The sequence below is a fragment of the Macrobrachium nipponense genome, chromosome 34 (assembly GCF_015104395.2).
Source record: "Macrobrachium nipponense isolate FS-2020 chromosome 34, ASM1510439v2, whole genome shotgun sequence".
NCBI classification, from domain to species: Eukaryota; Metazoa; Arthropoda; class Malacostraca; order Decapoda; family Palaemonidae; genus Macrobrachium; species Macrobrachium nipponense.
In genome coordinates, this window is record NC_061095.1 from 27,600,490 (window position 1) to 27,628,420 (window position 27,931).

Here is a 27,931-nt window from a genome sequence, read left to right on the forward strand (position 1 = left end):
TCGGATTGGAGATTGGAGAAGTTGCAGGTGGTGGCGTGCGACTTCCTGTCGGAACCACATCAGTCAGCTCATCAGTGGTAGGTTCTTTTGGGAGTGTTATCATCCCTGGAGAAGCTGGTCTCTCATGGGCGTCTCCATCTTCAGTCTCTACAATGGAGACTGGGAGAATTCTGTTATCCGGCGGAGGACTCACCCGTTAATGGTTCCTCTGTCTCTGGAAGTGAGAGAAGACCTTTGTTGGTGGTTGGACGACCAGAATCTTTCAAAGGGTGTCCCTCTGCGTTCCCTTCCACCGGACTTCCTTCTGTTCTCAGGCGCCTCCCTCGCAGGTTAGGGGGCCCATTTAGGCAGCCTCATTGCTTCAGGCGTTTGGAGTTTGGAGGACAAGCAGCAACATATCAACGTTATGGAGTTGAAGGCAGCCTTCCTGGGTCTAAAGGAGTTTCGGGAGAAGGTAGAAGGTCATTCTGTCGTTCTCATGTCGGACAACACCATGGTGGAAGCCTATGTGAACAAACAGGGAGGCCTGGTTTCTCGTCAACTTCACACCTAGTCTGTCGAGGTTCACCAAAGGGCAGTCAGCAATTTGGTAGGGCTCTCAACCAGGTATATCCCAGGCAAATGGAATGCGGTCGCAGACAAACTCAGTCATCGGGATCAGATCCTAGGTACAGAGTGGTCCCTTCATCAAGTGGTAGCAGACAAGCTTTTCCAGGTTTTGGGGAGACCCATGCTGGACCTTTTTGAGACTCACTTCAACAGGAAGATGGAGATATTCTGTTGAGTGGTCCCAGATCCTTTAGCATTGGCAGAGAACGCATTCCAACATCCCTGGGACAACCTGGAGGTGTATGCCTTCCCTCCATTTTGTTTGATCCGTCAAGTTCTGAACAGGCTATTGAGTTCACAGGGTCTCAGGATGACTTTTGTGGCCCCTCTGTGGCCTTAGGCGGAATGGTTCCCAGATCTGCTGTCGTCGTTGTCAGAAATTCCGAGGGAGATTCCCCCTTGGCGACACCTCCTGTGTCAGCCTCATGTGGAAAGGTTCCACCAGTCAGTATAATCCCTGTGTCTCTTCATGGTTGGAGGCTATTAAGTATCTCCTCCAAACAAGAGGCTTTTCTCAGAGAAAAGCAGGGCATATGTCCAGCAGTCTCAGAAAGTCGACCTCCGCGGTTTACCAAGGCAAATGAGCGATCTACTGTGATTGGTGTCGTAAACGGGGTATTTCACCGCTCGCAACCTCTATTCAGCGAATAGCAGACTTTTTAACCTTCCTCAGAGACAAGAAAAGTTTGTCTGTTTCCGCCATTAGAGGCTACAGGGGGGCCCTGAGTTTGGTGTTACGCCTTAAAGGTATTGACATCTCCTCTTCCTGGGAACTTTCCTTGCTAGTTAAGGAGTTTGAGCAGTCGAGTCCTCCTAGAGAGGTCAAGCCTCCGACATGGGATGTTTCCTTGGTTCTCAAGAGCTTCATTAAGAGTCCATATGAGCCCTGGTGTCGCTCATCTGACAGAAGCTTGACACTCAAGACAGTTTTCCTCCTGACCTTTGCATATTCCGAGAGGGTAGGAGAGCTCCATGGTCTGAGCTATGAGGCGAAGCACACCAGGGGTTGGGGGTCAATGTCCTTCGAATTTGTCCCGGAATTCGTGGCCAAGATCCAAATTCCCTCTGTGCACAATGACAGGTTCACCTTGTTTTCCATTCCATCAATGACTGACTTTATGGGTGGTAATGCTCAAGAGCTTTTGTTGTGCCCTGTCCGGGACCTGCGTTACTATCTCAAAAGGACTCGGCACCTTAGACCAGGCTGCCACAGACTTTTTGTTAGCACAGGCCGTACAAGAAAGAAGTGTCTAAGAATACTATCTCTTTTTGGATACGGGAAGCCACATCTGTGCTGGCTACAGCGCACGACGTTAAAGGTATTGGTCCCTCTCTGGCTTTCAAAAAGAACTTGGCTGTACATAAGAGTGCTGATGCTTGGTTACGCCAGTCCACATTCGCCTCTTTCTATCTCAAGGATGTTGTCCACAGATCTGCAGAAAAGTTTTCCCTGGGTCCTGTGGCGGTTGCCCAACAGGTTGTGCAACTCATAGTTGCCCTTAACAGAGCACTTTTGTATCTTAACTAAGATGATTGCGTGGATGAGAGAATGAGTTGGCTGGTCTCCTTTCTCTTGTACCTTTCCTTCTTACTTCGGGCGGGTTAAGGAATAGAAATGTCATTTGCTGGACTGGTCTGATACACGTGAGTAAGGTAGTAATACTGATAGTGTGGTCGCTTGATATATAAATATCAAACCCTCTATTCGGTAGCATATGCTCCACTCCTTGGCAAGGAGGGGTTGGGAGTAATAATATCCCTGGTGTGTTGGTTTGCTATTGGACAGTCAAAGTTTCTCTTTGGTTCCCTATATACAACGGTTCTCCCATATATCATTGTACGTCACTCAGGGTCTGAGTGGTTAGATATCAATTTATCTATCTTCTCAATGGGCTTCAGTCCCTCTCCAGAAGTCATTTCTTCTGGAAGATGGACTGGTGGGTAGGCCACCCACCAGTTTAGGATGTCTTGTACCTCCCTCCAAGTATGAGTATATCCTATTGTTAAGACCGAAGGATTGTTCACGTATGAACAAATGACAAATTTTCTAAGACAATTTGTATTTTTCATAGCTGCAAGCCTGAGGTCTTAACATTGTACTGCCCACCTCTAGCTGCCCCTCTGTGTGTTAAGACATCCTGAGTTGGATTATTTTATTTCTTTAAAATACTATCACATATGAATTTTGAAATTTGTTATATTATTATTATTATTACTATAATGTGAAAATAATAATAATCATATACACATGTACCATAGAAATTCTCTCAACTCAGTGAGAGAGAGAGAGAGAGAGAGAGAGAGAGAGAGAGAGAGAGAGAGAGAGAGAGAGAGAGAGAAGAAATTACATGAGCTTGAGTGGGCAACACAACCTAGTTGGCAACTCTCTCCCCTCCTGTCACATTACTTGATATATTTGAATATTTGACAGCCGTGGACCCCAGCCACCTCAGCTTGGCTATCTTCTTCTTGTTGTTTTTTATTAACCCTCTTACGCTGATTGGACGTATTAAGCGTCAAGTCAAAATGTCTCCCGTATGCCTATTGGACGTATCATACGTCGACTCAAAAAAATTTTTTTTTTTTTAAATTCGCGGAAAAATACTCTAGGCCTACCAGCCGAAAACTTTTGAATCACGCGCCTTGGGGGATGCTGGGAGTTCACGGATTAAGGCGTTGTTTTGTTTACAATCACTACGCAGGCGCGCAAGCGCAAATTTCTTTCTTATCGCACTAAAAAGTATCAGTGACACATCTCAAAAATTATTTAGTTACTTTGACATAATTTTTGCACCATTTTAAATTATCCGATACATGGAGTATTATATATAAAAATATGTGCAATTTCATGTAGAATACAACAACAAAAATACTCATGATTGTAGCTTTTATCAGTTTTGAAATATTTTCATATAAATAACGATAAGTGCAAAAATTTCAACCTTCGGTCAACTTTGACTCTACCGAAATGGTCGAGAAACGCAATTGTAAGCAAAATCTCTTATACTATTCTAGTAATATTCAATAATTTGCCTTTATTTTGCAACAAATTGGAAGTCACTAGCACAATATTTCGATTTATGGTGAATTTATAAAAAACCTTTTCCTTACGTTCGCGCGGTAACTCTTCCGATAAATTTTTTTGTGCGATTGCCCTAATGTTTGCACCATTTTAAATTTGCCGTTACATAAAGTTTTATATATGGAAATGTGCGCAATTTCATGCACAATACAACTAAAAACAACCCATGGTTGTAGCTTTTATCAGTTTTGAAATATTTTCATATAAATAACGTTAAGTGCAAAAATTTCAACTTTCGGTCAACTTTGACTCAACCGAAATGGTCGAAAAACGCAATTGTAAGCTAAAACTCTTATATTCTAGTAATATTCAATCATTTACCTTCATTTTGCAACGAATTGGAAGTCTCTAGCACAATATTTTGATTTATGGTGAATTTATGAAAAAAAAATATATATATTTTCCTTACGTCCGCGCGGTAACTCTTCCGAAAAAATCTGAATTTTTTTGTGCGATTGTCAAAATGTTTGCACCATTTAAAATTAGCTGTTACATACATTTTTATATATGAAAATGTGTGCAATTTCATGTAGAATACAACTAAAAATGATTGAAGGTTGTAGCTTTTCTCTTTTTTCGAAATATTTGCATATAAATAACAATAAATAGAATAAAAACCACGTTCGGTCAAATTTGACTCTACCGAAATAGTTGAAAAACGCAATTGTAAGCTAAAACTCTTACAATCTAGTAATATACAGTCATTTATCTTCATTTTGAAACAAATTCAAAGTGTCTAACACAATATTTAGAATTATGGTGAATTTTTAAAAAAAACTTTCTTTCCCTCCGCTCGCCGATTCGCTGCCGAAAATTTCCGAAATACGTACGTCGCATTATCCTAATATTTGCTCCTTTTCATATTAGCCATTTTATAGTTTCTTATATGAAAATGTGTGCAAAATCATGAAGAATACAACAAAAAATAATTGAAGGTTGTAGCTTTTCTCATTTCCGAAATATTTGCCTATAAATAAATATATAAAATATATATAAATTTAGACATTCGGTCAACTTTAACTCGTCCGAAATGGTCAAAATCTGCAATTCAAATCTTAAACTCTTACAGTATCGTAATATTCAATCATTTTTCTTCATTTTGAAACATATTGGAAGTCTCTAGAATAATATTTAGATTTACGGTGAATTTTTGAAAAAAACATTTTTTCATGTCCGCGCGTTACAAATTCGTGCATCATTTTGTGATAATATTTTTCCGGTGTTGCTTTTATCTTTTTACAATGTATTATATATCAAAATGATTGCAATTTAGTGTACAATACAACGAAAAAGAAAGTAACTCGTTAGCTTTAACCATTTTTTGCACAGCGCGATTTGAATAAAATTATGGATGATTTTTTTTTTATCGCTACCATATATCGCATTATTTACATATGATAATATTTTTTTTTCATTTCTGATGGTTGCATACTAAACTTCAGGCACTGACAAAAAAAGGAGCCAAAAATGAACTCTTTATATTCAAAACTAAGAGCGCTGTGATTTTTTGAAAAAATTATTTTTTCTGCTTCCGCGCTCACTCCAAACCCGCCTCGGCATACGGGAGAGGTTTTGATTTTTAGGGCTTCCGCGTAAGAGGGTTAAGCTGACCTTGTGTCAGCACGGGCTCTTGCTCACAGAGCAGGCCGTAAGTGGCTATCTAGAGTTCAAATACAGATGCGGGGTAGAATGGATTTTCTTTCATTTTTACATAATTTTCTTATTTATAACTTAAAATCTTACTAATTGACTATTATTTTCTTTAATGAATTGATATTATTGCTGTTTACATTAATATTGATACTTGAAAATTAGTAAATAATTTATTTATCATACAAAAGACATACATCTCTGTGAGAGAGAGAGAGAGAGAGACGGAGGTGAGAGAGAGAGAGAGAGAGAGAGAGAGAAGAGAGCGAGAGAGAGAGGAAGACGAGAGAGAGAGAGAGAGAGAGAAGAAGAGAGAGAGAGAGGAGAGAGAGAGAGAGAGAGAGAGAGAGAGAGCTCTCTGTTTTAAAGGAATTTGTGGGTTGTAAGTCTTGTTGTGTCTTGAGCTGGATTATACTGGGACCGAGGAACATGAATAGTTGGGAAGATTGTTGCATATAGGAAAGATTAGGCTAGGAAGATATTTAAACTCGTAGCAGAACGTGGTCGCTTAAAGGTGAACGGATCCATGAGTGAACAACAGATAACATGGAGAAGGGATTGTCTGAAATTTAGTGGGAAACGGGGCGAGTATAAAGGATAAAGAGAAGTTGAAGATTGGCTTGTGGTGTGTTGAGAAGCAAAAAATCCAAGGAGAGAGATAAGAATGTGCTTAAAACCGAAAGCCCTAGAGGCAACAAGGAATAGATAGAGGTGAACTCAAGGGTAAAGGAGGTTCAAACATAATCTTCTCCAAATTAAATGAAGTTTATTTAGAATATACATTAATGAAGAATCACAGTAAAATGAAAAACTATTTTAAAATAGGAAGAGAATCTAGTGAAAAGATGAGAGATTTTTAAAATTAGGTATGAAAAGGCAGAATCAGATTGTATCAGTGAGATGGGGAAAAGCTTGCTTGAAGGAGAAGCTAAGGGTTTTCATGTATGTATTGGAACAGGCAATTCACAGAAAAAAAAAATAATAAATGGTATTAGCAGCTTGTAGCCAAAGAAAGTTTGTATATAAAACAGTGTTACAGATAATGAAAAAAATATTTGAGGGATATAGTTCTAATTCTATTTCCCTTTTTGAATTTAGGTATTTCTTCTATTACCTCATTTTCCCCATCATCTTCCATTGTTTCCTCTATCACATCTCATTCTATAGCCTCTACGGTGTCTGCATTCGTTCTTCAGCCCATTACCATCTCCTTTCCTTCCTGCCCATTACATTCCTTTCATTTGGGGCACAGGATCTATCTTTCACATGATATGATTTATCTATTTTTAGGTATCTTTTCTGTTTCTGGTGATACTGAATCCTAGTAACATATATTCTCCCTGCATACTTCACTTAGAAAATCCCCTTGTTTAACTACCAATTTCCCTGATACTCCCACTACATGAGCAGGTCCTCTCCATTCATTTTCATTTTCTCTCTTATAGAATACCTCATCTCCCACTAGCGTTTCTTCAAATTTATGTTCTATGATGTTCTTATTTAAAGCAATTCTTAGTTTATTACAACTAATTTTTGATAAACACTTCTCTGGTCTTATGCACTGCAGGACTTTAAATCTCTTCTCCCATTAATTAGGCAAAGCAGCATTTTTTTCCAAATACTACTTGGTTAGGGGAGAAACCTTCATTATTTATTAAGCAGTTCCTAGCACTCAGTAGCTATCTTAACTCTTACTGGACGGATTGATCCTTGGGGGTAGTAATAACAGGTTTGGGGTGGTGGACGGATTGATCCTGTTGATTAACAATATTACGTGCCATCGACTTGGAAAGAATCGGGCAGGAAAGAGGTGCCAATACTTTTACAGCCCATAAATTCACTAATGGCAACTTTTACACTGGCTAAAATCACAAGTGAAGGGAGAATGTTTTCTCTCTCTCTCTCTCTCTCTCTCTCTCTCTCTCTCTCTCATGAAGTCTTTTTGTAAATCTGCTTGTAAATATACCAAGGGGTTGCAGTTGTTTTTTGTTCTCGTCTTTCACGAGTCAGTTGTAAATGTATTTTTACAAAGAAAAGTGCAGAGAACTATTAGAAAAGACATGTAAAAGTAAAAAAAATTACTGAATCTTCGTTCTCAGTATATTTACGTAAATATTTTTCAACAAATATGCTAAGAATCTGTTACTGCTGTTATTTCTTATCTATTTTGATAATGTGTGGGCAGTAATTATAATTTTACGAAATAAAAATTCATTTATTGGTAAAAATATATTCAAGTTGGTAAAATTTATGAATTGTCTTGTAAAAGAGATCCCACAAGGGGTTGTAAATATAGTCATTTTCAACTTCTCATGGAAGGTAAGGAAAATTTTTAAATATTTTTTTTTCACCATGTACAATTGCATATCTTCCCCTTTCCATTGATGTGGGTTTTTTTTTGTAAATTGGCCAACCTCAAAGTTTACCCGACCTGAGGGGCTGTATATCAATATGTTTACATGTCCAGTAAGGGTTAATGCTATGGGCCATTCCACTTCCTCATCCTCTATCATCTTTCTCAGACTTTCTTTGATTATGCCTACCGTCTTTTCACATAATACTTCTGACCATGGAGATTCTGGTGCTGTGGCCAATACTTTAATATTCCATCTTCTGCCATCCTCCTCACTTTTTCATTTTGAAATTCTCCTCTATTGTCTGATAATATTTTAGAAGGCACTCCAAGTATACAAAACCAATCATCAAAAAAATGCCTTTACAATAGTTTCTCTCTCTCTCTCTCTCAAACCTTCGATGTTTACATTAAGATAAAAGGAATTTCAGAACAAAGAGAAAGGGACAGAATAAAGAATTTTTTAAAAGTGGTCGACAACACTAAAAATAAATGGGTTGGTCGGATGGGGGAGAGAAGAGAAAAATGCTTGTATGTATGTAATCTTCACACACTCCTATATTTTTGCCAACCATTTTTTTTTTGATATGTATTAAGCTAACTTTTACATGAAATTACTGTAACTTTAATTTCATTTAAAAGTTAGCTTAATACTTATGAAGCATGATTAGGATCATACTCAGAATCCAAACTCTAGAAGTAAGCATTTATTACCATTTTCAGAGAGCGTGCCAAACTAATGCGAAATACCCCTTGCGCAAGGGGGTCTGGAACCTAACCTCGCTTAAGTTGGGAGTATTACTGTATAATAGTAATATTTGATAGTAAATAGTTTTGTTCATATACGAAACAAACCTGAGGTCTTAACATTAGGATTTACGAGCGCCAAGCTGGAAACCGGTAGAATTAAAATTAAACTTGTGAGATCCAGGGACTACTGGCATCTATACCACCTGTGACCCACCAGTTACTTTTCTACCACCTTTAAGATAGGACGTGTTTACTGTATCTGTTTTAAAGCCGGTTTTAGTTTGCCTGTTTTTATCCATTTCACTTTCATTTTTCTTATTAATTTTCTTTCTCTGAGTGTGCTCAGTGTGGGTGTGTTCTATAAGTGTGTGTACGTGGTGAGATGGAGATGTTTGATTCACCATCGGGATCTTCTTCCGTTTCGAAGAAAAGACAAAGGAAATGCCCTGGAGTCAGCGGCTTTCCGTGTTCAAGATTCCTAACTTAGGTGTCGACGGATCCTCATCCAACGTGTAGTAGGTGCAGAGAAAATGTATGTAATTTGTCATTTTTTATAAAAAAAATTTATTTAGTCACATAAAATGAAAATAGATTAATTAATGAACATTGCTCTACGAAAATTCTGCAAAGCAGCGAATTTTCTGTGATATATTTAAAGAAGTTCCACAGAAAAATCCGGGATTAACTTGGGCACGATTGCTGATCCACAATATAGTTGTGGGGATATTTTACTAAATTACTGGAGTCTTATATAGCATAATGTACAAAAATTTATTGTTTTTATGATTCAATACACAACTCCTGTAATTTCAGCAATATATAATCATTTGCTTGCTATAATTAGTGTGCCATTTCTAGAAATGATACAATACACCTTATACAGGCTTACGTCTCGGCTTACGACATTCCGAGGTTACGACACTTTTCAATTATATTCATCAGAAATTATTTCCAGGGTTACAACGCATGTTCCAGGGTTACGACGCTTACAACACTGATCTGGCAGATAAAATATGTCACCAAAAATGCAAAACAATCAATATTTAAAGGTTTTTTTTATGAAAAATGTAATAAGAATGCAGTTTACATAGTTTTCAATGCACCCAAAGCATTAAAAGTAAGGTTTTCTTAGGATTTTTGACGATGTTCCAGCTTACGACGATTTTTGGCTTATGACGCGTCTCAAGAACGGAACCCCCGTCATAACCCGGGGACTGCCTGTATTACAATACAACATGTTTGAATTTTATATTTATGAAGTATGGTAGAAAAATAAAATATATGGTAAATAAATGTCAAGCAAACTAATACTACAGTCTATTGTACTATAATTAGACCAGTGATGATGTATGGTTCAATAATAGGCATTACCAAGGAAGGAAGATCTAAAGTTGAGAGAGAGAGAAAAAAAAAAAAAAAAAAAAAAAAAAGTGGATGATGTGGTGGATGGGGGGGGGGGGGACGACGACTGTAGCAAAGACAGGTGGGAGGGATTGGGTGAAGAGGCCTTGGTTAGAACCTGTTTGGGGTACAAGTTAAGAGGAAGAGAAAAGGTTTGATGTGATGATATAAGGGGAGGGGGGATTTGGAGAAAAAGGGTTAAGGGCGCCGGACGGCCAATATAGGGCAAAAAATGCAAATTCTTGAAAAAATTCATGAAGCTTCATATGGCAATTGAGAATGCGTATACAAAATATTAACTCAAAATTCCTATTACTTTCATAGTTACAGGGTAATTAGTAAAATACTAACTCATTACGCCAAAAACATTGATCCGTACAAGAAAATGCAGCATTTCTTCTCTTATTGTAAATTTTGATAATTATTATCAAACAAATTGTGAACAATTGCATCTGCAGAGATTCCATGAGTCACAAGACGGGAAGACTGAGCTAACACTCTTCAGTGTGAGCAGAAACATGAAAGAGTACATGTTCGAGTTTCACCTCCAACATTCGGTTGCTTTTACGTCTGTTTTTTTCTGATTCAGCAATGTTTTCATCATGCCAAAGAGGAAAAGACAAGAAAAACATCTCGCTGACATGCAGAAGAAAATTCTCTTTAATAAGAGTTCAGTAGATCATAACATCAGCGATATTAGCAGAGGTAATGAAGGAGTGTGTGTTGCTATCTTTGAGCAAAGGGATCTTCATTTATGATTAAATCATGATAAATAACATAGTTTTGGTTTATTAACCCTTAAACGCCGAAGCGGTAAAAATAAAAAACTCCCCTGAATGCCAGAGCCGGTTTTGAGTGAGCGCGGAAGCGGAAAAAATAATTTTTTTAAAAACTCACAGCACACTTAGTTTTGAAGATTAAGAGTTCATTTTTGGCTCCTTTTTTTTTGTCATTGCCTGAAGTTTAGTGTGCAATCATCAGAAATGAAAAATAATATCATTATCATATGTAAATAATGGGATATATGGTAGCGGAAAAAAAAATTCATACATAATTGTATTAAAATCATGCTGTGCAAAAAACGGTAAAAGCTAACGAGTTTCTTTTTTTTAGTTGTATTGTACACTAAATTGCAATCATTTTGATATATAATACATTGTAAAACAATAAAAGCAACACCGGAAAAATATTATCACAAAATGATGTACGAATTCATAACGCGCGGACGTAAAAAAATGTTTTTTTCAAAAATTCACACCGTAAAAATAAATATTGTTCTAGAGACTTCCAATTTGTTTCAAAATGAATACAAATGATTGAATATTACGATACTGTAAGAGTTTTAGCTTACAATTGCATTTTTCGACCATTTCGGTAGAGTCAAAGTTGACCGAACGTGGTTTTTTTTCTATTTATCGTGATTTATATGCAAATATTTCGAAAATGAGAAAAGGTACAACCTTCAAATATTTTTCCTTTTATTTTACATGAAATTGCGCACATTTTCATATATAAAACTCTATGAAATGCCTAATATGAAACGGAGCAAATTTTCCGAGAATTCGATGTACGCAATTCGGAGATTTATGGCGGAGAATCCGCACGCGGAGGGAAGGAAAATTTTTTTCATAAATTCACCATAAATCGAAATATTGTGCTAGAGACTTCCAATTTGTTGCAAAATGAAGGTAAATGATTGAATATTACTAAAATATAAGTTTTAGCTTACAATTGCGTTTTTCGACCATTTCGGTAGAGCCAAAGTTGACCGAATGTGGTTTTTTTTCTATTTATCGTGATTTATATGCAAATATTTCAAAAATTAGAAAAGCTACAACCTTCAATTATTTTTCGTTGTATTCTACATGAAATTGCGCACATTTTCATATATAAAACTTTATGTCATGGGTAATTTAAAATGGTGCAAACATTACCACAATCGCACGTATGATTTTTTCGGAAGAGTTACCGCGCGGACGTAAGGAAAATGTTATTTTTTTCATAAATTCACCATAAATCAAAATATTGTGCTAGACTTCCAATTTGTTACAAAATTAAGGTAAATGATTGAATATTACTAAAATATAAGAGTTTTAGCTTACAATTGCGTTTTTCGACCATTTCGGTAGTCAAAATTGACCGAAGGTTGAAAATTTGTCACTTATCATTTTTTATATGAAAATATTTCAAAACTGATAAAAGCTACAACCATGGGTTGTTTTTAGTTGTATTGGGCATGAAATTGCGCACATTTCCATATATAAAACTTTATGTAACAGCTAATTTTAAAATGGTGCAAACATTACCACAATCGCATGTATGACTTTTTTCGGAAGAGTTACCGCGCGGACGTAAGGAAAAAGTTTTTTCATAAATTCACCATAAATCGAAATATTGTGCTAGAGACTTCCAATTTGTTGCAAAATGAAGGTAAATGATTGAATATTACTAAAATATAAGTTTTAGCTTACAATTGCGTTTTTCGACCATTTCGGTAGAGCCAAAGTTGACCGAATGTGGTTTTTTTTCTATTTATCGTGATTTATATGCAAATATTTCAAAAATTAGAAAAGCTACAACCTTCAATTATTTTTCGTTGTATTCTACATGAAATTGCGCACATTTTCATATATAAAACTTTATGTCATGGGTAATTTAAAATGGTGCAAACATTACCACAATCGCACGTATGATTTTTTCGGAAGAGTTACCGCGCGGACGTAAGGAAAATGTTATTTTTTTCATAAATTCACCATAAATCAAAATATTGTGCTAGACTTCCAATTTGTTACAAAATTAAGGTAAATGATTGAATATTACTAAAATATAAGAGTTTTAGCTTACAATTGCGTTTTTCGACCATTTCGGTAGTCAAAATTGACCGAAGGTTGAAAATTTGTCACTTATCATTTTTTATATGAAAATATTTCAAAACTGATAAAAGCTACAACCATGGGTTGTTTTTAGTTGTATTGGGCATGAAATTGCGCACATTTCCATATATAAAACTTTATGTAACAGCTAATTTTAAAATGGTGCAAACATTACCACAATCGCATGTATGACTTTTTTCGGAAGAGTTACCGCGCGGACGTAAGGAAAAAGTTTTTTCATAAATTCACCATAAATCAAAATATTGTGCTAGAGACTTCCAATTTGTTGCAAAATTAAGGTAAATAGTTGAATATTACTACAATATAACCGTTTTAGCTTACAATTGCGTTTTTCGACCATTTCGGTAGAGTCAAAGTTGACCGAAAGTTGAAATTTTGGCACTTATCGTTATTTATATGGAAATATTTCAAAACTGATAAAAGTTACAATCATGAGTATTTTTTTGTTGTATTCTAAATGAAACTGCGCACATTTTCATATATAATACTTCATGTAACGGATAATTTAAAACGGTGCAAAAATTATGTCAAAGTGACGAAATAATTTTTGAGATGTGTCACTGATACTTTTTAGTGCAATAAGAAAGAAATTCGCGCTTGCGCGCCTGCGTAACGATTGTAAACAAAACAATACCTTGATCCGTGAACTCCCAGCATCCCCCAAGGCGCGTGATTCAAAAGTTTTTGGCTGGTAGGCCTATAAGTATTTTTCAGCGAATTTTTAAAAAAACTTTTTTGAGCAGACGTATGGTACGTCCATTCGGAAATCGGGGGATATTTTGACTCGACGTTTAATACGTCCATTCGGCGTTTAAGGGTTAATGCCCAAAAAGGAATAGTATAAAATTCATAGTAATCATGATTTATTAACATTGTCTTTGTAAAAATACAAATAAAAACTGAACGCTCTTATCTCAAAACTATACTTATTGACCTTCAAATGTTATCTTCTCCCTTAGTTTTACAGCTATAGCATTGAAATTTGGTTTACAACTTAGAAAGACATTATAGAACAATTTTTGTTTCTTTTTTTTTTCTTAAATTCCCCCCCCCCTTTTTTTATTTTAACATAATAAAAAAACTACCGTATATACTCGCGTGTTATGCGACTTTTGAAGCCTTAATTTTGGAGCTGATTTTAAGGGTGTCGCATCTTACATGAGATATTAAATTAGAGTATGTAATAATCATATATTAGTATTGTATGATAAAATACAAGCATAGTGGATATGCATCTTTTAAAAAGTTATGTTTTACTTCACTGCATCAAATAATATTACAGTGGTACCTCGACATACGAAAGCAAATATGAAGATTTTTTTGGCTCTACATACGAAAATAGTTAAAAGTTACGAATGGTTGTTGCTGTAAAGTCCCGAGATTCGCCCGGACCACCAAGAACAATTTTAAAACTTGCGCCCCGCCAACTGAGTAAATTCGCCACCATCCTCCCACTCTCCCATTGGTTCCTGATGCTAGTTACCCCATAAGATCCTGCTCTCCTATTGGTCAGCATCTACCCCTTGTATTCTATGTATTCAATTGGTAAAAGGATGCTGTAAATTGAAATGACAATTTGTCCAAAATTGCAATTTTCCTAACTATACAAACCTGAGGTCCTTTTACAATAGGAAGGTAACTAGCTGCCGCTAGTTACCTTCCTATTGTAAAAGGACCGAAAGGTTTGTATTCCGTGTCGGAACAAAAACTTATTATGCAATACATTTAAAAAAAAAAAATTAGGTAAAGATAGAATACAGAATAGAAATGAATGGTTATTATACTGTTTGGTAGTTTCAATAGTTGAAGAGAGATAATGAAAATTTATGGCTTACTGTGTACTAGAAAAGTGATTTCTTGGCGATCTTTCGGTACTCGTAAGTGCTGGATGTAAACAGAAGTTTGGAAGCTTTTTTTTTTTTTTTTTAATCCTAGTTAATGGTTACTTAATAATTATTTGAAATTAGTACATGCAATACATTTAATAAAAAAATTGTGAATTAGATATCATAAAATATAAAATAAATCAGACTGCTATCATCGAAGCCAACAAATACGTATTTTCTAGAATTCTTCTTGTTTTAATATTACATTACATATATGTTTCATTATAGCAGTCAGTAACTCGGTATCTCCATTAGGTAAAGATAGAATAAAGAATAGAAATGAATGGTTATTATACTGTTTGGTAGTTTCATTAGTTGAAGAGAGATACTAATGAAAATTTATGGCTTACTGTGTCCAAGGAAAAGTGATTGCTTGGCGATCGTTCGGTACTCGTAAGAGCTGAATGTAAACAAACGATTGGAAGATTTTTTGTTTGTTTGTTTGTGTATTATAGTTAATGATTAATTAATAATTATTTGAAATGAGTACATACTGATTATTTATACATTTTATTGGCATATTCTAAGCTTTTAGCTTCTTAGGTTTAGATGTCAGAATCATAGACTAGGTTACAGTAGCAACTGCTAACATAGGCTAGGCTTATTGCTAAGGGACATATGCTAAAGTCCTAATATATGCAGTAAAAATAGAGTTGAAAATTACATGCAGTTGAATATTATTCAAGTATGTACAGTATTTTGCCCTTTTGGAGTCATATTTCTTCCGTCGGATCAGCGTCGTAACCCTAGAACACGTGTTGTAGGGCTGGAAATATAATTCACTGGGGTGTTTTTGTTTAAGTAATATTCCAAGTGGAAATATCACTTAAAAACGTATTGTGTGTGAACAAAATTTAGTTATTTTTTCGTAGTAGATGGCACTGAGGGCATGTTTATTGTGTGAGCAAAAATCAACAGATTCTGTTCGATATTTTCACTTCATCTCCTCAGAATACTACGAGCTTTACATATTTATCTTTTATTGGAGTGAAACAATAAAATGTTTTCTTTTCGTGCCCAATAGTTTTGATTAAAACATTTCTCTCATTTTGCTTATGGTCTAGTTTGAAGGTACTATACCGAAGTTTGCGAGTTTCATCCATATAGTACTATTATCGTGCATTGGCAACAAAGATATAACTCCAGTAAACTTACACCATCAAACACAACCGTAGATAAAATTGAGAGAAAATCATTTAAATCAAAACTTCAGCTCTTGAAAGAACACATTTTACTGTTGTTTTCACGCCGATAAAAGATAAGTAACGTTACAGTAAAGGTTCGGACTATGATGAAATGAAGTGAAAATAGCAAATGGAATCACGTGATATTTTTTACACAATAAACATGCCCACAATGCAATCTGTTAACAAAAAAAATACTTTAGTTCACAAGGCATATTTAATTCATATTTTGACTTAAAAATACGTAGTAAAAATACGTAGTAAAATGACAAATTACCTTGTCTTATGAGTAAAGTATCTAGATATTTTACGCTAACTAGAAGAAAGGCAATTTGCTCCGAATTGAGTTAAATACGGAGAGATAAACTCGTATTCATCATCAGCTGATTTCAAATCCAAAACACTGATGGCTTTGTTAGTATTTTATGATATAATAATATGAGAATACATACAATATTATTGGATACTGTAATGTATAACTTTTTGAAAGAATCACAGAAAAGATACATATTCATTGTTTTTATTTCGTAAATATACATAGCCGTCAGCAGCCTGACATCGTTCAATTAGGTATGCCGATGTTGGTCCGAATCTGATTCCCATTTTCTCTATTTTTTTTTTTTTTTACTACTGATATGTCATATTCAGAATGCACTGAACCTCCAAAATTGGCTTATATTAATAAATTACTAAATTATATCTTATATGTAGTACACAGTACAGGGGGTCCTCGAGTTACGACGTTGATCCGTTCTTACGATGCATCGTAACACGATTTCAGCGTAAGTCGGAAACATTGAAAAATACCACATGATTTAATTGTAAATACCTATCAATAACAACGAGAGAACAATTCCTTACCTTTATTAGTTTGATTGGCTTGCACACTGATACACCAACAAGGGCTTCAGTTTGAAGTCGCCAGCAGCATTACCCCCAAGAAGTAAAGTTAGCCTCTCCTTGCTGGCTTTATGACCGGGTGCTGACTTCTCTCCTTGGCGATGTAAGTGCGGTTAGGCATACGTTTCCAAAACAAACCTGTCTCGTCTACGTTTAAACACTTTGCATGAGCAGAATAACCCCCCTCCTTAATTATCTCAGACAACGCTTAGGAAATTCACATCGCTGCTTTCTCATCCCCACTAGCAGCTTCACCTTGCAATTTAAGGTTATGGTAATTGTCCCGAGCTTAAATCGCATAAACCAACCCTACTAGCCACAAACTCTTCACTTTCACTTCCCTCCCCCTTTTCTTTTTTCAACGCTTCAAACAATCTTTTCGCCTTCTCCTGAATCACCATAAGGCTGACTGGGATACGCCGTTGATTTTGGTTCTTCCAACCAAAGCACCAATAACCTTTCCATTTCAATTATTAGACCACTACGCTGCTTAGTTATCACTGTCGCTTTCATAGGAGCAGATCCTTTCACATGTTCAACGATGCGCTCTTTATCTTTGATAATGGTAGCAACGGTCGAACGGCTAAGGCCAAGCGAGCGGCCAATGTTTGTTGGCGTTTCTCCCTTCTCAGATCGCTTTATAATGTCCACTTTAATTTCCATGGTGATGGCCTTCTTTTCTTCGATGCACTACCATCAGAAGAGTCCGCCTTGCGCTTGGGAGCCATAACAAAGAGCAAAAAGTTACAAAACGATACAACACGAGGGAGAGAGAGGCAGTGTAAACAACCAAAATGGCGTATGGGCGAGGAATGAGCTAGCGAAGCGACGCGTCCTCTCCCCCACAAAGCGTATTCTTCCGCCGTGCGCCTGGAACTAGTTCGCGTTTGTTTACGTTGCTTACGACGCTAAACCGCGTAAGACGGAACGACGCAAAATATTATTTTTTATATTTTTATGGGGGCGCGTTCGTAACCACGAAACATCGTAAGTCGAGACCAGCGTAACCGAGGACTTACTGTATACTGAAAAAAAAAATTAGGCTACTGTATTTGTATATATACGATTTATGTACCACGATATCATCATCATAGTAAACGCAACGCTAACTTGTTAAATGTTATTCAATTTCTCTTTGTACTGAATTATCATGAGCCAATATGCATTGAACCTAGAGAATTAGCTGTAAATAATAATTAATATGCCATATATGTATAAAATATACTGTGTAGTGTAGGCTAAGCTACCCTATATGTAAAGATGACACTGATTACCCTAGTGTAGGCTAGGCTAGTACAATATTCTTAAGGAAAATTAACACGGGCCGACTTACTTCCTAATCGCTTTGTGACTAGTTGGTCATAATTGCGGTAGTAAGTCGACTACTACCTGTAATGTAAAATATATCGGTCCTATTCTCCTTAACGTCATTTGTAACATAACTATGGTAATTTTTTACTATCATACGATGGTTGAAATGCAAGCAAAAAGGCTGTCGTTATCAGATTGGTTGTTCATAGCAAATCAGCTGTTTCAGGCTGTATGCGTTTTCCAAACAAGTACAGGCGGTCCCGGCTTAACGACGGTTCCGGCTTACGACGTTCCGAGGTTACGACGCTTTTTCTTAAATATCAATGGAAATTCCGTCCTGGGTTACGACGCTTGTTCCGAGGTTACGACGCTGACGCTTTCCGACGCTCCGAGTTAACGACGCTTTTAAAAAACGCATGCTATGATAAAAATCCTTTATAGTTTAGCACAGTACATAATAAAAATATGTTTTTGGTTACATTACAACAAAAATTTTGAGGTTATGATGATTTTTGACACTTTTTTTTTTCGTATTTTTGAATTTTTTTACTGACGCCGCATATGCGGAACTAGTTTGCGGGCGAATGAATACACTAGCTTGGGATGCGCAGTTTAAAACAGTCCAAAAGCGCAAATATAATGAAAAATCATTGCTTGTTTCCAGTACATAATTAAAAAAACTAAGTTTCTGGTTAGATTACAACACAAATGCCAAGGTTACGACGTTTTGTTATGCTTTTTAACGATACCTCATATGCAGAACTAGTTTTTGAGCGGAGGTGCATAAATTAATTAACGCTATTAAACTGTATGGTAAATTGATCCGAACAACGACCTCGGACGGTCGAGGACGCCAAGCGTAACAATACGAAAGGACGCCACTTCAATCGCGTGCCTGCCTGCATTCCACTAGGTTGTGTGCTGAGACGTTGCTGAAATTCCTTGCCATTTTCGCTAATTTACAATGGCTCCTAAACGCCAAAGTACTTCCTCCGATGATAGTTCATCCAAGAAGAGGAAGGTCATCACATTGGGGTCAAATATGACGTGATAAAGCGTTCGGAGAAGGGAGAAACTAACACCGAAATAGGCCGTTCTTTAGGCTTGAGCAGGACCACGGTGGTAACCATTGTGAAGGATAAGGAACGTATTCTGAAGCACGTTAAGGATGCTGCACCGATGAAGTCAACGGTGATAAACGAGAAGCAACGTAGCCAGAGCATTGTTGAAATGGAGAAATTGCTCATGATCTGGCTGGAGGACAGAACCAGCGACGTGTTCCGGTGAGCTTAAGTGTGATCCAGGAGAAGGCTAGAGCGCTGCATGAGGCAGTAGTGAAAAAGTTTGGCGAAGGCAGTGCTGGTGGTGAATTTTCCGCGAGTAGAGGTTGGTTTAACCGTTTTAAGGCTCGTGCAAATTTGCATAATGTGAAGCTGCAAGGTGAAGCTGCTAGTGCTGATAGCGAAGCAGCAGAAAGTTTTCCAGGTGGTTTTGGCTGAGATAATTAAGGATGGTGGTTACACGGCTGACCAAGTCTTTAATGTGGATGAGACTGGATTATTTTGGAAAAGAATGCCAAATCGAACGTACCTTTCCAAGGAGGAGAAGTCAGCACCTGCCATAAAGCTGGAAAGGAGCGACTGACTTTGCTGTTTGGGGCCAATGCAAGTGGTGATTTGAAACTGAAGCCCTTGCTGGTGTATTTGGCCGAGAATCCCAGGCTTTCAAGGGCATTTTTCAAGAGTCAACTCCCCTGTGATTTGGAAATCTAACAAGAAGGCGTGGGTTTACCTTAATGGTCTTCGAAGATTGGTTCAATGACCATTTCGTGCCAGCAGTGGAGCGGTATTTGACTTCGAAGGTCTGCCTTTTAAGGCCCTCTTAGTCCTGGACAATGCCCCTGGTCACCCTTCAAATTTGAGCGACATGCATCCTAATGTGAAGGTGTGTACCTCCCACCCAATACCACATCGCTGATACAGCCAATGGACCAGGGAGTAATAGCAAATTTCAAGGCTTACTACCTTAGAAGGACCATACGTGTTGCTTTGAGGGCCATAGAAGCTAACAAGGAGTTGACACTGAAGCAATTCTGGAAGGGCTACAACATTGCAGATGCAGTGAAGAAACATTGCAAGTGCTTGGGACGAGGTGAAGACGACCACTTTAAATGGGGCCTGGAGGAAACTGTGTCCACAGTTTGTGCACAGTTTTGAAGGCTTTGACCAGCAGAAGACGTCGAGACTGTGACGAGGAAGATCGTAGGGCTAAGCAAGCAAGAGGCTGCAACTAGATCTTGAACCTGATGATGTAACAGAGCTGCTGGCTTCCCATGGAGAGGAATTGTCTGCAGAGGACTTACTAGAACTTGAACAACAAATGATTGAAGAGGAAGAGGAGGCGGCACCAGAGCCAAAAACCCAGGTCATTAACTGTGAAAGGCTTGTCAGAGGGTTTTACTCATCTGGCAGAGAGCCATTGGCTTCTTTTGAGGCAGAAGACCCTAACGTTTCGTAGGTTTGACAAAATCAAGAGAGGAATCATGGATTTGGTGACTTTCTACAAGGAGACCCTGAAGGAGAGCAGACGAAGAGAAGTGTGCAGTCCAGGCTTGACACTTTCTTTCACAAGTCTCCAGTACCACCACCTCCCACTCCTAGTCCTGGTAAGGAATTCTGAACTGTTTACTATTTCATATGTACATAGTGTACATATTAAAATGTGTTAATTTTTTAATGTAACAACTACTAAATGTAAGAGTATAAATTGTAACTTCATTAATTTTCATCATTTGTAATTTTATTGCAGAAGTGGTGACAGTTCCAGATCCCCCTGTACTACCTGTGACAGTTCCAGATCTCCCTGTACTACCTGTGACAGTTCCAGATCTCCCTGACTACCTGTGACGTTCCAGATCCCCCTGTACCTGGACCCTCTGTATCAGCCCGCCCACCTGCACGTGTACAACCAGGTAAGCAATTTCATTTTTCTCATTTTCATGTTGGAAATTGTTTACACCCTACATACATTCGTACACTAACTTACATAGTGGTACAATGTGTTTGATGTTGCATAACCTTATTATTATTTTTTTTTTTCCATTTCAGACCCCTTTGATAGTGACAGTGACCAGATGACCCTGAGCCTTTCCATGGTTTTGATGCCTCGCCCTATACATCAGGTAAGGAATCCTTAACAAATTTGTATAAATGTTTTATAAATTGCTAATAGAAAATTTTATTAAAAGTGTACATATGCTACAATTACATACATCCACCTTATAATATATTATGTACCCTATCATTCTTTCCAGATGTAGATGTTCCCTCATCAGTTGATACAAGTATCACCTCCCCAGAGCCCAAATCAGTTGATACGAGTAGTATCACCTCTCCCATTCCTTCAGGTAAAAGAATTCTTCATTTTTTATATTGAACATACGTATTACACACTACATATGTCAAACAGTAATAACATGTGCAGTAGTTACAGTAGTAGTAACTATCATTTTATATGTATATTTTTTATCATTCCAGACTCCCAAGCACCTGCCCATCCCACTCCATAGCCAGCCACCCACCCACTCTCATGTACCATATGACCATCCCAGTAAGCAAGCCAACCACTAGAATTTGGTAAGGACAGTTTTTTTTATTAATGTTTTAATATTACATATGTAATAACCATGTTATGTATGTAACATACATACTATAATCATATGTACTACTATTACATTATCATTCCAGACTGGCATGCACCTGTGACTTACATAAACCAGACCTCTACATAGCCTACATGTCTTCATTTTGCTGGAGGTAAGGAATTCTCAGTTGTGTTTAATGTTTGCATACGTACAATAAATTTTGTACACCTAAGTGGTTACATACTGTCCTTTAATATTAATTCTTCATTCCAGACTGCCCATCATCCTAGCTGTTATCTGTGATAAAGCACACTGAGTTAGGTTTGGAGGGGAATGCCATCCTTATCATGAATGCTCTACACCTCCACCTCCATCTCCCACAACCTAGGTAACAGCTTTGAGACTCACTAAAAGTTGGTAAGTTATGTAAGGAATTTCTAAATTAAGTTTTATACTACATGTTATATGTGATATTAAACCACTGTATGGTGCATATTACTGTATGTAACTTACTATGCATAGAGTACTTACTGACATACTAATTATTTTTTGTACATTCCAGAACCCCCTGAATGATGTAGGCTATGGGGCCACATAAGACTTTGTCCATCCAGGGTTACATTGAAAGACAACTTTAAACTAAAGGTAAGGAATTAATTAACATACATTAACTCTTTTAGTACTCTTGATATATCTACAGTAATTAACATATGCATTCACAACTTTCTGTAGTGTATATTTTGTATACTAATTTTGTTACTTTTTCCTTCCGCAGAACCAACCATTTTTCACACAACTCCAGGTTGTTACTACAAGTGTCATCAAGGGATAACTACTACAAGTAGAAGCACCATTTTTGGATGGAAAAAACCCTTCAGGAAAGTATACGTATCACATGTAACATGTAGTGTAACAAAGTATGAACAGTAAGGTTTTTACATACAGTAGTACATATTACATACGTACATAACTTTTTTTTACAGGAATTTCCAACCAAGTTTGATTATGTACATATGTACATGTTATAAACCACTGTACGTATGGTTACTGTATGTAACTTACTAAACATACATAACATGACTTAACTTTGATACTTTTTTGGTACATTCCAGAAAACCAGGACCCCCTCCATGATGCAGGCTATGGGGCCACATAAAACTTTGTCCAGGGTTACTACATAACATAGAACGACAACTGTAAACTATGTACTACTGTACTAAAGGTAAGGAATTATACATAGTACATATAGTAAACATACATTAAGTGACCAAGATCTCTCACATGGGATAAGTGAATCAAGGTCCCTCATGGAATTTACATACATACTGTACACTCCCTGCTGAACAGGGGGTGTAGACCAATCATTTACAATATTAAACCACTGTATGGTGCATATTACTGTATGTAACTTACTATGCATAGAGTACTTACTGACAAAATTATCTTTTGTACATTCCAGAACCCCCTGAATGATGTAGGCTATGGGGCCACATAAGACTTTGTCCATCAGTACATTGAACGAGAACTTAAACTAAAGGTAAGGAATTAATTAACATACATTAACTAAGTTTTATACATATATATGTGATATTAAACCACTGTATGGTGCATATTACTGTATGTAACTTACTATGCATAGAGTAACTTACTGACAAAATATCTTTTGTACATTCCAGAACCCCTGAATGATGTAGGCTATGGGGCCACATAAGGACTTTGTCCATCCAGGGTTACATTGAACAGAGAACTTTAAACTAAAGGTAAGGAATTAATTAACATACATTAAACTAAGTTTTATACATGGTATATATGTGATATTACACTGTATGTGCATATTCCCATGTATGTAACTTACTATGCATAGAGGACTTAACCTTACTGATATACTAATTATTTTTTTGTACATTCCAGAACCCCCTGAATGATGTAGGCTATGGGGCCACATAAGACTTTGTCCATCCAGGGTTACATTGAAAGACAACTTTAAACTAAAGGTAAGGAATTAATTCACATACATTAACTTTTTTACTCTTGATATAACTCAAAGTAAGGAATTAATTAACATACATTAACTCTTTTACTCTTGATATCTATAATTTACATATTGTATTCAGGACTTTGTGTAGTATTTTGTACTAATTGTGTTTATACTTTTACCTTCCAGAGCTACCAGACTGGGATTTTAGTGTATCAAGGATCTAACAAAGTGTGCAATGCATGTGTATACGTATACAGTGACAGTGTTTAGTGTATACCCTAAGGATTAAGTGTAGTGTACATTGTGCTTTTTAGTGTCACAAGAGTTTAATAAAGAATTATACCTTCAAGAACCATCCTTTGCCATTGGAATAACACCTACACATCATGCAATCTACTTGCATGTCACACAGGTAAGGTCTCTAACTTTTTCTTAGTTTAAGGCATATTTCCAAGTGTCGTTCCGGCTTACGACGATTTTCGGCTTACGACGCGCCTCAAGAACGGAACCCCCGTCGTAACCCGGGGACTGCCTGTATATCATTACTCCAATACTTTTGGCATTCTCTTTTACGTTTTTAAACTTGACTAGAAGATGGTATAGATTAAGAGATGAAGGAAAAGGGGTTAGCCTAACTAAAAAATGGAATAGATAAAGAGGAGGAAAAGAGGTTAGTTAGCCCACTGTTATTTGGTCTCGTAAATTCAACTCGCATGATACGTGAGATACATGATAAAATCATTTTTAAGGGTGAAAATTTGGGTGTCACATATGCGAGCTCGTGTGTTATGCAAGTATATATGGTAATATCTAGCAAAATAACGACTTTTAGGAAAAAAACTATATTTGATTGGAGGTCTACATCAGGTCTTTATATGGCAGTAATCCCAAGTCTTAATATAAGTATCAAGGGAGAAGACAGAATTTGAAAAATGGTTATTTTTGGGATAAAACGCACTGGCATCACAAAACCAAAGGTCAGAGGCAAAAATCATATGCAGTTTGGAGATGTCCCAAGTCACCTTATTAAGTGGTATGAATGTCAAAGTACATACTGTCCTTCAAAAAAAGCATTAACTGGCCGCCGCCCTTTAAGTGAATAAAGAACCTTCTGATTTAACTTCTGATATTTGCTTATATTTTAGCAATAAAACAAGACTAATATACTTGTCATATGTTAGCTAAGTTTGTCACAAACAGATTCCTCAAAAATTATTTGCTAGACTTACTAATATCAAACCTTACCAACAATATAGTCCAGGCAGTCCCCTGTTTACGACAGGGGTTCCGTTCTTGAGACGCGTTGTAACCCGAAAATCGTCATAAGCCGGAGCATCATAAAAAATCCTAAGAAAACCTTAATTTTAATGCTTTGGGTGCATTCAAAACTATGTAGACTGCATTCTTATTGCATTTTTCATAAAAAAACCTTCAAATATAGATTATTTTGCATTTTTGGTGTCACATTTCTTGTGCCAGATGAGCGTTGTAAGCGTCGTAACCCTGGAAATAATTTCTTATGAATATAATTGAAAAGCGCCTTAACCTCGGAACGTAAGCCGAACCCGTCGTAACCCAGGGACTGCCTGTATAAGGAATTCAACTACTGAAAACCTCACCAAACTGAAGCACATCTGCTAAAACTCTTCTCTTGGAGAAAATAAATACATCATTCTTGCTAAGATCTACCACATACCAGCCCACAAATTGAAGGAGATAATATTATTCACTTCATCCATAGGCATTTAACACATGAGATTGAAAAAGATGAAATTACTGCAAAATCTTGAGAAAACTGATATGAAAAAATTGTATGTGGTAACAGAAATTTAGTAATGCTTGCTAAAGCAGTTGCACAAATACTGATTGCGATTGTTCCTAGAAACCAAAGGCTTCAACCAAGCAAACACAGGGATGCCTGCTTTCTTCTTAATTTTAAAATAATTATAGCATCTGGACCTGAAGACCACAAACGTCTGCTAATTGGAAGCATAAGTTTGTTGTGAAACAAATATTTATTTAAATTTAGCAAGATGTAACATGAAGTAGAGTAGCTGGGCTATAATCATCAATAACAGGTACAAATCACACCAAACCAAAGGACAAGCAAAGTAATTTTTCACATACCCTTCATTGCGTCTAGACTTGTGTGCATCAGCATAGGTGACTTCTCCAGCTTGCCTCATGAAGTCTTTTAAATCCTGCCAATATAAACATCTTCCTTATTGTGCGTACTATATAGTCTAAATAAAAAACTGACAAACTGAATTCCTACCAATTAACAAAGCAATAAAAGAAATTCTCACATGAAAGTACTCTAAATATATTCTTCTTATCTAAAGAACCTTTCATTCACACTGAATAATGGGTCGGCATCCAACAAATGGTAAGGTAGGTAAATGGTCAATACTGACATATGTCGTATCTGAAAAGTGAGCGATTACACACAATACTCACATTGGGTATAACTTAGCCCCTGAAACAGAAAACCATTATAAACATGTGTAACACCACATGAAAAATTATACACAGCATGAAGGAATTATGCCAGAAAAGAAGTTTCTAAAATGAACACTGGACTGACAATACAGAGATGATATTTTGCTCTTTAAACATAACAACAACAACTGCCAACTCTAGGATTGCTACATAAAGTTAAGGCCATTTCAGTGGTCCACATTGGTACCCTGATTTACCTGTCCTGGTTATGGGGATCAGAAATTCAAGGGAAATGTGAAGTCGTTACTCAACACCGCGAGGTCGCCTGTACCCTCTACCGCGAGTCCAATACCTCCAACATCATCATCATCATCATCATCATCACCAGGCCAACATCTGCTAGCACTTGTCCCAAGTAAAGAGGCGACCCCAAAGATGTGACTAACCCTGGCAGAGGGGGAATGTACAGCCCACCCTCCATCAAAGGCAGAGGTATACAGATGAATTGCGAGTGTGTGCAGAGCAGCGGCTAGGCAGTCTCTGCACCCGGCAGGTAGTACGAGAGCCCATTTCTCAGTCAGTCAAGGACCTTTATTCATTTTGTGACCAGGCATTTCGGAAAGGTTGAGATGAGCTGCTGGTTCGCATCATGTGTTCCAACTCTCTCTCATCAGGATGATTGGGGTCCTAGTCTCAGGCCAGCACGACACTGCGCGTCCGTCATCCTCTCCCTCAAGCCTCAAGCTACGACATCTCGTTCTCTCTTACGTTAGTCTTAAAAAGACATTTTGTGATTAGCAGCATCTTTAGAAGGCTACTAATGAAGTTTAACTTCTAACTGACCCCTGATACCACTGGCTGCAAACTTTATCAAATTTGGATGTGAAAACTTTATATGACTCTCTATATATAAATATGTCCTTTGCCCCATTTCATTATTGGGGATTATTAAAAAATCAAATTTACTGCTCAAAATTGATTACCCAGCGACTAATTTAAAAAATCTAACATTCCCATAACAGTAGAGGGTTAACTCAAGAAAATTATGTGTAAAAATCAATACACAGAAATTTGTGTGAATACATTCCTTACCAAATCACTCTCCAAACTACAGCCATTTCTTTATCCACGTTTCATGCTGGCGATATAACATTCCTTCTGAACATTTGGAAATTTCATGCATACTTATTACTCTCAGTTTTCAACCATTATTTCTGGAGAAATTGCCAAAAAAAATAAATAAAAAAATAAATAAATAAATATATAAATAAATATACTATAAGAAAAATCACATACACTCGATCTCTAATTTACATTATCACAGGAAAACATGATACTGTACTCAGAAACAGTTCCATTACTTCAGTGATTCCCAACCACTCCAAAGAATAAAAATACATACACTCACCTTTTGATATGAGAAAATACCCTAATCAAAATTAACAAACTTCATGTATTTAGTAATAAAAAGTACCATAACTTTTAAAAACCAAATCTCACAGACCCTTGAACAAATCCAGAGTAAAACAAACAAGAGCAAAGAAGGCTTTTAATGATCTTTTCTCTACTGCTTTCAAGCTCCAGCAATGCATGCACCAATCTGAACAATTCTCAAATCCAAAATACAGTACATACTAATGTTTCATAAGCAATACTTTCGCTGGGGGATAAATATTGAACGCTGAACATGTAAACTTGGCTATTAAAATAGTACTATACAAGGGTATACTCAACTTAAAAGAAATTGACAGCAGAAGAGCTTGGGTGATACAACATAAAACTTAGAAATTTCCTAATCTTTATGTTTAATTAATTTGCATCCTGTCATTCACTCAAAAGTAGGGCAGGGTC

General features: G+C 36.8%; 1 protein-coding gene and 2 long non-coding RNA genes across 7 annotated transcripts in view; 2 read left to right on the forward strand and 1 right to left on the reverse strand.

Moving 5' to 3' along the window:
- The window catches only part of LOC135207996 (serine-arginine protein 55-like), a 332,296-nt gene that overhangs the window by 34,027 nt on the left and 270,338 nt on the right, over positions 1 to 27,931 (reverse strand). For all 5 annotated transcript variants that reach the window (XM_064240086.1, XM_064240085.1, XM_064240084.1 and 2 more), the window contains one exon: positions 25,769 to 25,842. In XM_064240086.1, coding sequence (XP_064096156.1) covers positions 25,769 to 25,842 — 74 coding nt within the window. The remainder of the gene's footprint in view (positions 1 to 25,768; positions 25,843 to 27,931) is intronic.
- LOC135207682 (uncharacterized) lies at positions 21,001 to 21,591 on the forward strand. The gene is made up of 3 exons (XR_010313036.1): positions 21,001 to 21,201; positions 21,334 to 21,426; positions 21,557 to 21,591. It is a non-coding gene; the product is annotated as an uncharacterized LOC135207682 (long non-coding RNA).
- On the forward strand, positions 22,452 to 24,010 carry LOC135207683 (uncharacterized). The gene is made up of 3 exons (XR_010313037.1): positions 22,452 to 22,885; positions 23,575 to 23,657; positions 23,828 to 24,010. It is a non-coding gene; the product is annotated as an uncharacterized LOC135207683 (long non-coding RNA).